The sequence below is a fragment of the Cyclopterus lumpus genome, chromosome 14, assembly GCF_009769545.1.
Source record: "Cyclopterus lumpus isolate fCycLum1 chromosome 14, fCycLum1.pri, whole genome shotgun sequence".
NCBI classification, from domain to species: Eukaryota; Metazoa; Chordata; class Actinopteri; order Perciformes; family Cyclopteridae; genus Cyclopterus; species Cyclopterus lumpus.
In genome coordinates, this window is record NC_046979.1 from 240,267 (window position 1) to 252,988 (window position 12,722).

At 44.1% G+C, this 12,722-nt stretch overlaps 1 protein-coding gene across 1 annotated transcript in view; it reads left to right on the top strand.

Annotated features, from left to right (window-relative positions):
• The window catches only part of LOC117743048 (A disintegrin and metalloproteinase with thrombospondin motifs 2-like), a 45,089-nt gene that overhangs the window by 18,344 nt on the left and 14,023 nt on the right, over positions 1-12,722 (top strand). The window contains 7 exon segments of the mRNA XM_034550782.1: positions 4,162-4,268; positions 7,893-7,976; positions 9,933-10,016; positions 10,546-10,699; positions 11,156-11,261; positions 12,186-12,329; positions 12,416-12,548. Coding sequence (XP_034406673.1) covers positions 4,162-4,268; positions 7,893-7,976; positions 9,933-10,016; positions 10,546-10,699; positions 11,156-11,261; positions 12,186-12,329; positions 12,416-12,548 — 812 coding nt within the window.

Here is a 12,722-nt window from a genome sequence, read left to right on the forward strand (position 1 = left end):
ACACCCAGGACATGGTCAAACCTCACACCCAGGACATGGTCTAACCTCACACCCAGGACATGGTCTAACCTCACACCCAGGACATGGTCTAACCTCACATCCAGGACATGATCTAACCTCACACCCCAGCTCGATCACTTCGCTCGGCTTCTGCCAATCAGCTTGTAGCTCCTTCACTTCGAGCTAAACACTCAACAAAGTCCCGACTGTTTGCTGTGCTGGCTCCTCATTGGTGGAACGAGCTCCCCATTGACATCAGGACAGCAGAAAGTCTCTACATCTTCCGTCGCAAACTAAAAACACTTCTTTTTCGACTATACCTTGAATAGGGAAGGTAGAGCCGTAGTAGCACTCTAGTAGCACTTAAATGTCTCTTACTGATAGCACTCTGTAGTTTAACTTTATTGAAGAAATTGTACTTTCTTGATTCTTGTTGTTCTGAGTTTGGACTCATGGTTTAATGCACTTATTGTAAGTCGCTTTGGATAAAAGCGTCAGCTAGATGACATGTAATGGTGATGATGATGATGCTCTCGTCTACATTCCAGGCGAGGCACAGTTCTCTAAAACGAGCCTCATGTGATCTCGCTGTAAACAAACATGGAGCTTATTCAAAGCAAATAAAACAAACAGACGGATCATTTCATGAAAGCCAAAAGAAAGATGTATTTTATTGATTGCTGTTGGGATGTAATGAGAATATAATAATTAACTAGTTTCTGAAATACTTTATTCACATGTTGGGATGTTATGAACCTATGAAGGATGATAATTATGAATTGTGTATTTAGGTACGGTTTTATCGCTGTAAAGTATCTGTTGTGTTTTACAGTGTAGCTGCTGTAAAGTATCTGCTGTGTTTTACAGTGTAGCTGCTGTAAAGTATCTGCTGTGTTTTACAGTGAAGCTGCTGTAAAGTATGTGCTGTGTTTTACAGTGAAGCTGCTGTAAAGTATGTGCTGTGTTTTAGAGTGAAGCTGCTGTAAAGTATCTGCTGTGTTTTACAGTGAAGCTGCTGTAAAGTATCTGTTGTGTTTCTTCATAAGGAAAGAATCAAACTGAAAACAGAGAAATAGTTCCAGGAAACTTGGCAGAGGCGGAGAGCTGTACAACACACTCTCTCTCTCACGCACACACGCACACACACACTGCAACGTGGCAGCCAGAGATTCAGAGTCTCAGAGTTCTGGAGGTTTAGGACTATTTCACCTCAGCTCAACTGGGACAGAGTGACCTCAGAGCGCCTGGTGTCAGATGTTTTCATAACCACAACGTGAATATGAGCAGCATTAAATATTAGGAAGTATTCATGAATGAATATCGTGAACCACTTTGTGTCTTTGACTCATCAACAGTTTTACAGAACATCAGTCCGAATATAAACAGTAATATTAGATTTCTGTCACTAACTGTCTTCTGAACAGTCTTCTGAACGGTCTCCTGTAGGGTTTTCTGAACGTTCTCCTGTAGAGTCTTCTGAACGTTCTCCTGTAGGGTCTCCTGAATGGTCTCCTGTAGGGTCTTCTGAACGTTTTCCTCTATAGTCTTCTGAACGTTCTCCTGTAGGGTCTCCTGAACGTTCTCCTGTAGGGTCTCCTGAACATTCTCCTGTAGGGTCTCCTGAATGGTCTCCTGTAGGGTCTTCTGAACGTTTTCCTCTATAGTCTTCTGAACGTTCTCCTGTAGGGTCTCCTGAACGTTCTCCTGTAGGGTCTCCTGAACATTCTCCTGTAGGGTCTCCTGAATGGTCTCCTGTAGGGTCTTCTGAACGTTTTCCTCTATAGTCTTCTGAACGTTCTCCTGTAGGGTCTCCTGAACGTTCTCCTGTAGGGTCTCCTGAACATTCTCCTGTAGGGTCTCCTGAATGTTATCCTGTAGGGTCTCCTGAACATTCTCCTGTAGGGTCTTCTGAACGTTCTCCTGTAGAGTCTTCTGAATGGTCTCCTGTAGGGTCTTCTGAACGTTCTCCTGTAGGGTCTCCTGAATGGTCTCCTGTAGGGTCTTTTGAACGTTTTCCTCTATAGTCTTCTGAACGTTCTCCTGTAGGGTCTCCTGAACGTTCTCCTGTAGGGTCTTCTGAACGTTCTCCTGTAGGGTCTCCTGAATGGTCTCCTGTAGGGTCTTTTGAACGTTTTCCTCTATAGTCTTCTGAACGTTCTCCTGTAGGGTCTCCTGAACATTCTCCTGTAGGGTCTCCTGAATGGTCTCCTGTAGGGTCTTTTGAACGTTTTCCTCTATAGTCTTCTGAACGTTCTCCTGTAGGGTCTCCTGAACATTCTCCTGTAGGGTCTTCTGAACGTTTTCCTCTAAAGTCTTCTGAATGGTCTCCTGTAGGGTCTCCTGAACATTCTCCTGTAGGGTCTCCTGTAGGGTCTTCTGAACGTTTTCCTCTATAGTCTTCTGAACGTTCTCCTGTAGGGTCTCCTGAACGTTCTCCTGTAGGGTCTCCTGAACATTCTCCTGTAGGGTCTCCTGAATGGTCTCCTGTAGGGTCTTCTGAACGTTTTCCTCTAAAGTCTTCTGAATGTTCTCCTGTAGGGTCTCCTGAACATTCTCCTGTAGGGTCTTCTGAACGTTCTCCTGTAGGGTCTCCTGAATGGTCTCCTGTAGGGTCTCCTGAACGTTCTCCTGTAGGGTCTTCTGAACCTTACAAACTCTGCTTCCTCCCCGGAGTCTTTGTGACTTCATGTCTCATAGGGTCCATTGGACCTGGAGGTGTCTGATGCCTGATGAGCCGGCCTCCTGCCATGGCCCTGCTGATGCCCCGCCCCCCCTCCTCTCTACCTCCTTCTGTTTCATGGATTGTTCCATTCATACATTGTCATATTCATGTAATGGAGCTATAGCACAAGTTCAGACAGGAAGACCAGACCCCTCAGCCCGCCATCTATTCCTCACATTCATGCCAATCATTCCTCATGCATGCTCACTCATTGTTTACTTGCTGTCATCGTCCTGCACCGTCAATCATGACACCAGCTGCGCAGATCAGCTGATCCCCTCTATCCAATAAGCACACGGAAACAATGACACGGCTAGCCAATCATCTTGCTGCTGTCTCATTTAAACATGACTGTTTCCCTACCTTCAGTTCTTTCATGCCGCACCCCTCCACCTCCCCTTCTCCGCCCAGTCTCCACGGATCCATCAGCCTCATCAACTCATCATTCCATCAGCTCATCAGCCACCACCAGGTCTGGACTCCACGGGGATCTATCTCGTTGCTGATCGGGGCAATCGGCCCTCAATTGCAAATCTCCCCGCAGAGTCCAAGTGCCAAAGACGCTGAGACTTCATCATTTCATATCATCTGTTAACAATAAACATGCATCCTATCTTTATCTAACTGGTCTCTCCCTGATTGAAATGTGTTTATGTAATTCTGTAACTCTGTTCATCTGGTCACATGACATCTATTCATCTGTCCATCCGGGGAGAGTGATCCTCCTCTGTTGCTCTCCTGAAGGTTTCTTCCCTTTTTTCCCTGTCAAAGGTTATTTTTGGGGAGTTTTTCCTGATCCGATGTGAGGTCAAAGGTCAGGGATGTCGTATGTGTACAGATTGTAAAGCCCTCTGAGGCAAATCTGTAATTTGTGATATTGGGCTATACAAAATAAACAGAAAATGAAGGAAATGAAATGAACGTTCTCCTGTAGGGTCTTCTGAACGTTCTCCTGTAGAGTCTCCTGAACGTTCTCCTGTAGGGTCTCCTGAACGTTCTCCTGTAGGGTCTTCTGAACGTTCTCCTGTAGGGTCTCCTGAACGTTCTCCTGTAGGGTCTTCTGAACGTTCTCCTGTAGGGTCTTCTGAACGTTCTCCTGTAGGGTCTCCTGAACGTTCTCCTGTAGGGTCTCCTGAACGTTCTCCTGTAGGTTCTTCTGAACGTTCTCCTGTAGGGTCTTCTGAACGTTCTCCCGTAGGGTCTTCTGAACGTTCTCCTGTAGGGTTTCCTGAATCTCAGAAGCCCTCAGCTCTGCTCCAACATCTGACCTCAAGTCTGTCAGCACTTAAACCTTCTGCTCCCTGATTTATTCTGAGACGACCTCAGATCAGCGATGACTCAGCTTTATTCTGTGGAGAATATTAACGTCTTTATGAGCTTTTTGATGTGACGACATCTGAAAACTGTAAAACAACAACATCGTCTTTGTTCTCCTGCAGGTCCACTTTTAGGTTCTCTTGACTGGAAACAGAAGGTGATGTGGTCCGGATCCAGATCAGCTCGACGAAGACGCTACATTGAAGAGGCTGAACTGTTTACTATAGAGGTTAGTGAAGTAGTTAACAGTCAGGTTAATTAACTAGTTAACATAGAGATAGTTAACATAGATGTTAATTAACTAGTTAACATAGAGGTTAGTGAACTAGTTAACATAGATGTTAGTGAACTAGTTAACATATATGTAATTAGCTAGTTAACATATATGGTAATTAGCTAGTTAACATATTCAATTTTTCAATTCAATTCAGTTTATTTTGTATAGCCCAATATCACAAATTACAAATTTGCCTCAGAGGGCTTTACAATCAGTACACATACGACATCCCTGACCTTTGACCTCACATCGAATCAGGAACAACTCCCCAAAAATAACCTTTGACAGGGAAAAAAGGGAAGAACCCTTCAGGAGAACAACAGAGGAGGATCCCTCTCCCCAGATGGACAGATGAATAGATGTCATGTGACCAGATGAACAAAGTTACATAAACACATTACATGAATATGACAATGTATGAATGGAACTCCAATCCATGAAACAGAAGGAGGTAGAGAGGAGGGGGGCGGGGCATCAGCAGGGCCAATGGGAGGCCGGCTCACCAGCATCAGACACCTCCAGGTCCCATGGACCCTATGAGACGTGAAGTCACAACGACTCCGGGGAGGAAGCAGAGTTAATAAGGTGCAATGGAGAGATGTAAATTCATCCATAAGGAGAGAGAGAAGAGGAGAGAGGTGCTCAGTGTATCCTAAAACATCCCCCAGCAGCCTATAAGCCTATAGCAGCATATCAAGGGGCTGGACCAGGGCAAACCTGATTCAGCCCTAACTATAAGGGCTATTAAAGAGGAAAGTCTTAAGTCTATTCTTGAATGAGGTGACTGTGTCTGCCTCCAGGACTGAAAGTGGAAGCTGGTTCCATAAAAGAGGAGCTTGATAACTGAAGGCTCTGGCTCCCATCCTACTTTTTAGGACTCTAGGAACCACAAGTAGCCCCACATTTAGTGAGCAGCTCTCTAGTGGTGCAATATGGTACTACAAGCTCCTTAAGATATGAAGGTGCATCACCAATCAAGGCTTTGTAGGTGAGGAGAAGAATTTTACATGTGATTCTTGATTTTACAGGGAGCCAGTGCAGAGCAGCTAATACAGGAGTCATGTGATCTCTTTTCTTAGTTTTTGTAAGTACACAAGCTGCAGAGATGAGTCCTTTATCAGCACTAAGGTCTAACAAGACCAGTACAGAGATGAGTCCTTTATCAGCATTAAGGTCTAATAAGACCAGTACAGAGATGAGTCCTTTATCTGATGCATTAGGAGGTCATTTGTAATTTTCACCAGTGCTGTCTCCGTGGTGTTTTCTAAATCCTGACTGAAACTCCTCAAATAAACTATTCTGATGTAGAAAGTCACACGATTTGCGACTACTTTCTCAAGGGTCTTAGAGAGGAAGGGAAGGTTAGAGATCGGTCTGTAGTTAGCCAACACCTCTGGATTAAGAGTGGGCTTTTTCAGGAGAGGTTTAATTACAGCTACTTTGAAGGAATGTGGTACATGGCCTGTTAGCAAAGACACATTAACAATATCCAGCAGAGAGGTGCCAATTAAAGGCAACAGGTCTTTAAGCAGCCTCGTTGGGATGGGGTCTAAGAGACAGGTAGACGGTTTAGAAGTAGAAACCGTTGAAGACAATTGGTCTAGGTTAATAGGAGAAAAGCTATCCAAATATACACCAGGGCATACAGCCGTTTCCAAGGCCACTCCTCTTGATGACAGATCGGCAGTAGTTGAGGGCAAGAGATCATCAATCTTGCCTCTAATAGTTAAAATCTTTTCATTAAAGAAGTTCATGAAGTCATTACTACTGAGGTCTATAGGAATACACGGCTCCACAGAGCTGTGACTCTCTGTCAGCCTGGCTACAGTGCTAAAGAGAACCCTGGGGTTGTTCTTATTTTTCTCTATTACTGATGAGTAATAGGCTGCTCTGGCATTACGGAGAGCCTTTTTATATGTTTTAAGACTATCTCTCCAAACTAAGCGTGATTCTTCCAGATTGGTGGAACGCCATATGCTTTAAAGCTTTCGTGAAGTTTGCTTTAGGTCGCGGGTCTGAGGGTTCTACCAGGGAGCAAACCTCCTTTGCCTCACTGTCTTTTTCTTCAGTGGGGCTATCGAGTCTAGTGTCATTCTCAGTGAGCCTGTAGCACTATCGACAAGATGATCAATCTGGGACGGACTAAAGTTAGCACAGGAGTCCTCCGTCACATTGAGACGTGGTATTGAATCAAATGCAGAAGGAATCTCTTCTTTAAATGTAGCTACAGCACTGTCAGTTAGACATCTGGTGTAGAAACTTTTGACTAACGGTGTACACTCCGGGAGTATAAACTCAAAAGTTATGAGGTAATGGTCTGACAGAAGAGGGTTCTGTGGGAAGACCTCCAAATGCTCAATGTCAATGCCATATGTAAGAACAAGGTCGAGGGTGTGGCCAAAGCAGTGAGTGGGTTTCTGTACTCTGACAGAAGCCAATCGAGTCTAACAATGAGATAAATGCAGTACTAAGGCAATCATTATCAATATCCACATGAATATTAAAATCTCCTATAATAATAACCTTATCAGTTTTAAGGACTAAACTTGATAAAAACTCTGAATAAATCAATGTGATTGTCTGATATTAAATCATTTACTAATACAGCTTTAGATGACAGAGATCTAATATTTAGGAGTCCACATTTAATTCTCTTCTTTTGTTGCACTGTTGCAGTAGTGATGTTAACCTTTATGAGGTTATTTTGTATGACTCCTCTTCTGGTTACTTTGGATTTACTTAATTTAAGTGTCCGTGGGACAGACACAGTCTCTATAGAGTTAAGGTTAAGGGTGGGTAACTGCTCGGATGGAAGTGCAGAGAAGGGTGGAAGACTACAACTCTGCTTCTGCTTCCTGATCTGAACTCTGGGTCATGGATTAAGTCCGTTAATCAACTTGGCCATGTTCACAGAAATGAGACGTGCTCCATCCCAAGTGGGATGAATGCCGTCTGGACTCATCAGATCAGGTTTTCCCCAGAAAGTCTGCCAGTTATCTATGTAGCCCACATTGTTTGCTGGGCACCACCTGGACAACCAGCGGTTGAATGACGACATGCGGCTATACATGTCATCATTGATCAGATTGGGGAGAGGGCCAGAGGAAACTACGGTGTCCGACATTGTCTTGGCATAAGTACACACCGGTTCCACATTAATTTTAGTGACCTCCGACCGCCGCAGTCGGGAGTCATTACCGCCGGCGTGTATTATAATCTTACTGTAACTACGCTCATCTTTAGCCAGCAGTTTTAAACAAGATTCAATGTCGCCCGCTCTGGCCCCCGGGATGCATATGACTTTGCGGTCAATGATCTAGTTAACATATAGGTTAATTAAATAATTAACATAGATTATTTAAACATAGCGGTCAATGAACTAGTTAACATTGAGGTTAATTAACTAGTTAACATAGAGGTTAATGAACTATTTAATCGTGAGGTTAATGAACTAGTTAACACATAGGTTAATTAACTAGTCAACATAGAAGTTAATGAACTATTTAACATAGAGGTTAATAGTGAGGTTAATGAACTAGTTAACCAAGAGGTTAATCAACTCTTTTCCTCTTCCAGGTTTTATTGGCTGTGGATTATTCTGTTCTTCTTTTTCACGGACGAGACCACATTCAGAAATATCTTCTAACACTCATGAACATAGTAAGTGAAAACACACACACACACATTTGAATTTCAGTGGGGATTGAAGGCGATGTTGAGGAAAGATGAGTCTTGTTTTACATGTTGATCCAGATCCACAAAGTTCTAACTCCCTGTGAGAGTAAAGAGATAAGGTTGTCCAGAGATAAGGTTGCCCAGAGATAAGGTTGCCCAGAGATAAGGTTGCCCAGAGATAAGGTTGCCCAGAGATAAGGCTGCCCAGCTTTACCTCAATACAAACATTGTGAAACGTAGCTCACCAACAATATCCACAACCTTCTGCATCTCAGGGTGAATACACTCCAGTCCTGACATTAGATCAGATGAGATTGGGTCTTTATTGGTCCACGCACTGGGGACATTTACCGGATTACAGCAGCAAATGGTAAAGTGCACACAAGAGACATAAACAAGTGATATAAACAGTAAAGAACTGTAATAAAAAAGTGAGTATATAGTCCAGAGTATTTGTACTGAATATTATATATATATATATATATATATATATATATATATATATATATATATATGTATATATATATAATATATATATACAGACAATGAATATAACATTTTGTACAGTATTTATATTGCACAGGTTGAAGTGAAGTCTTTGAGGTGATTGAAGTGTCTAAAGGGAGCTCAGCTCTCTACAACCTCCGAGACCAGAACAAGTCCGGTTTCCTAACTCATCCCTCTCCTGAGTTTCTGGTCTTTGGCCACAGAAGCTGTCGTTCTTCTGTCCTCTCTTCCTTTCTGAATCTGATGTCTCCTCTTGTGGGTCGACGAGTGATGAGCCTCAGAAAACGTTCTTCTAGAGGTGAGATGGCAGAACCCTGAGTGAGATGTTCCCAGTTCCGCTTCACAACATAATTGGATTTAAATCTGTGGAGAGCTGTTCCTCGTTAGAAAAGACAGCAGGACACAGGAGGACATCGATGCAAGACAGGAAACAACCAACATCTGGATCTCCATGTATAAATAGATTAATAATACCAAATAATCATGTGCCAAGAGTCACATCCTGTTGAGTCTAAGGTCCAGTCCACCTGACCGACTCCGCTGGAACCACAGTGGAGTCTCAGACGTTTCTTTGATCTTGAATTGAGGCCCCCATAGGTCAAAGGTCACCCACCAGGTACTCACCTTTGAGCCCTGCCATGTTTGGACCCAGGACGAGGCTCTGGTTTACTGTTATCTTTGTCTGGACACCAGTTTACCATGGTGACCTCACCATGACCTGGTGCTGCATCAGGAAACACTGTGCCATAATAAGGTGGTGACTTTATAGGATCCAATGAGAAAGGTGAGAGCATCCTGACCAACTGCATCACTGTGTGGGGCGGAAGCTGCACGGACTACAACAGGAAAGCCCTGCAGCGCATAGTGAACGCAGCTGGACGCATCATCGGTGCCTCACTCCCCCCCCTCCCCTCCCTGCAGGACATATATAACACCCGCCTCACCCGCAAAGTGACCATGATTGTGAGCGATTCCTGCCCCCCCTCACACGGTCTCTTCAGCCTCCTGCCCTCTGGGAGGAGATACCGGAGCCTCCGGGCTCGCACCACCAGACTGTCAAACAGCTTCATCCACCAGGCTGTCAGGAAGCTGAACTCTCTCCCCACTCTCCCACTCCTAAAGTAGACTCATATGTCAAATGCTGCTTTATATATTGTTTACATGTTCTTTGTTGTTGTTGTTAACTGTTTGCACTTCATTACTTTTATTTATTATTATTATTACTACAATCACTTTATGTTGGACAGGAGAGAAACGTACTTTCAGATCTTCTGTATGTTTGCACAAATGGAAGAAGTGACAATAAAGCTAACTTTGAACTTTGAACTTTTGAAGGTACAATGTGGGGTTAATGTTCTTACATTTCCCCAAATTTAGAAAGGATGTGTGGATAACTAGATGGGCCAATATGTTGACAGCACCTCTCTGTTTCAGGTGAATGAGATCTATCAGGATCATTCTCTGGGCGCCAACGTCAATGTAGTTCTGGTCAGAATCATCATGTTGTCGCCATCAAAGGTACTAAACTCTGTCTCAAAGCTGATGAAGTACTTTTCTGTACATGAACATAAAGTTGTCCAGTTGTTGTAATGTCTTATTCAGGATGGACAGGCTCTCTTAGTCAGGTTAACATGTCCACAAGGCAGAAGGTGTCAATCAATTCTACTACTTTGCTTTCCTATTGCAGGCCTCTGAGATTCTGTGTTGTTAGATCTGTTAATCCTGAATTCATATCACAAGCTCTTTGAAAGTTTAGAAAGTCTACTGAGATGAAGAGCATGCTGCTGCTGTTTATACAAAGAAACTTAAGACAGCCTAGTTCTGTTTTCTACCTTGCTCTCTCTGGTCACCGCTGTTATGGAATTTTGCGTTTTATTCAAAAGATTAGTATTTGTTGAGTCTAGTTTGAAGTACTTTCCACGCACTCCCACATTAACACCCTGCATTTATCTGGGGAATCACGTTAATATTAATTCAAATTAGTAAAGGTTTGCTCTCCATCACACATCTGCACGTTGGTTAAAAACAAACAGTGTCCCTCCATCAGTCCCAGGAGCTGATCTCTGTGGGGAATCCCAAGAAGAGTTTGGAGAACGTTTGTGGATGGTCGTATCTCCAGCACAGGGAGCAGAATGACGCCGAGCAGCACGACCACACCATCTACCTGACCAGGCAGGAGTTTGGCCCTTCTGGCATGCAGGGTACTTCTGCTAATACCTCCACTAATACTACAAGTATTCCATCGAACATCTTCTACCTGATGAGGAGCTTGGCTCATCCGGCATGCAGGGAAGTACTAATAATACTACCACTAAAGCTACAAATACTGCTAACACTACCACTTTCTACCTAACCAGGCAGGAGTTTGGCCCTTCTGGCATGCAAGGTACTACTGCTAATACCTCCACTAATACTACAAGTACTCCAACTAACAACATCTACCTGGTGATGAGTTTGTCCCATCCGGCAAAAATGGAAGTACTGATAAATAAGTACTAGGACTAACACCATCTATCTGACCAGGAGGGAGTTTTGCTGTCTTGGTATGCAGGGTACTACTGCTAATAGTACCACTAATAACACACATACTACTTCTAACACCATTGCCTGACCTCTTACCCCTGACCTCTGACATTTGACCTCTCTCTGTGCTGTAGGTTATGCTCCAGTTACAGGAATGTGTCACCTGCATCGGAGTTGCGTCCTCGTCTTTGAAGACGGGTTTTCATCTGCCTTCGTAGCTGCACATGAAACAGGACACGTGTGAGACACAAACACACACATGAACTGCAAATCAAAACGACTCTTAGGTATAGCAACGATAGTGACTTTCAGGGGTCAATGTAGAGACGATTGTGGCTTCCAGGTGTCAACGTAAAAACAATAGTGACTTCCAGGTGTCAATGTAGAGACGATTGTGACTTCCAGGTGTCAACGTAAAAACAATAGTGACTTCCAGGTGTCAATGTAGAGACGATTGTGACTTCCATGTGTTAATGTAGAGACAATAATGACGTCAAGGTGTCAATGTAGAGACGCTAGTGACTTCCATGTGTCAATGTAGAGACAATAATGACGTCAAGGTGTCAATGTAGAGACGCTAGTGACTTCCATGTGTCAATGTAGAGACAATAATGACGTCAAGGTGTCAATGTAGAGACGCTAGTGACTTCCATGTGTCAATGTAGAGACAATAATGACGTCAAGGTGTCAATGTAGAGACGCTAGTGACTTCCAGTTGTCAATGTAGAGACGATAGTGACTTTCATGTGTTAATGTAGGGACGATAATGACGTCAAGGTGTCAATGTAGAGACAATAGTGACTTCCAGGTGTCAATGAAGAGACAATAGTGACTTCCAGGTGTCCACGTAGAGACAATAGTGACTTCCAGGTGTCAATGAAGAGACAATAGTGACTTCCAGGTGTCAATGTAGAGACAATAGTGACTTCCAGGTGTCAATGAAGAGACAATAGTGACTTCCAGGTGTCCACGTAGAGACAATAGTGACTTCCAGGTGTCCACGTAGAGACAATAGTGACTTCCAGGTGTCCACGTAGAGACAATAGTGACTTCCAGGTGTCAATGAAGAGACAATAGTGACTTCCAGGTGTCAATGTAGAGACAATAGTGACTTCCAGGTGTCCAGTCGGTCTGACTGTCTGTCTGACTGTCTGTCTGTTCCAGCTTAGGGATGGAGCATGACGGCGAGGCCAATGACTGTGCTGATGACGTGCCGTTGGGCAGCATCATGTCCCCGCGGGTTCAGGCCACCTTCCATCAGTACCACTGGTCCCGCTGCAGCTGGAGGGAACTGCACAAGTACTTGCAGTGAGTACTGCAAATAATTCTAACTGTACACAGAATAGTAGACACCACCTGAACCTGTCTGTCTGCCTGTCTGTCTGTCTCTTCAGTACCTATGACTGTCTCCGTGACGACCCTTTCAACCACGATTGGCCGGATCAGCCTCAGCTGCCGGGCTTCCAGTACTCAATGGACCAGCAGTGTCGCTTCGACTTCGGACCAGGATACAGCCTCTGTACTGCAGTACGTCTCTCTGTCTGTCTGTCTCTCTGTCTGTCTGTCTCTCTGCCTCTCTGTCTGTCTGTCTGTCTGTCTGTCCGTGTGTCTGTCTCTCTTTTTGTCTGTCTGTCTGTCTCTCTGTCTGTCTGTCTCTCTGCCTCTCTGCCTCTCTGTCTGTCTGTCTGTCTGTCCGTGTGT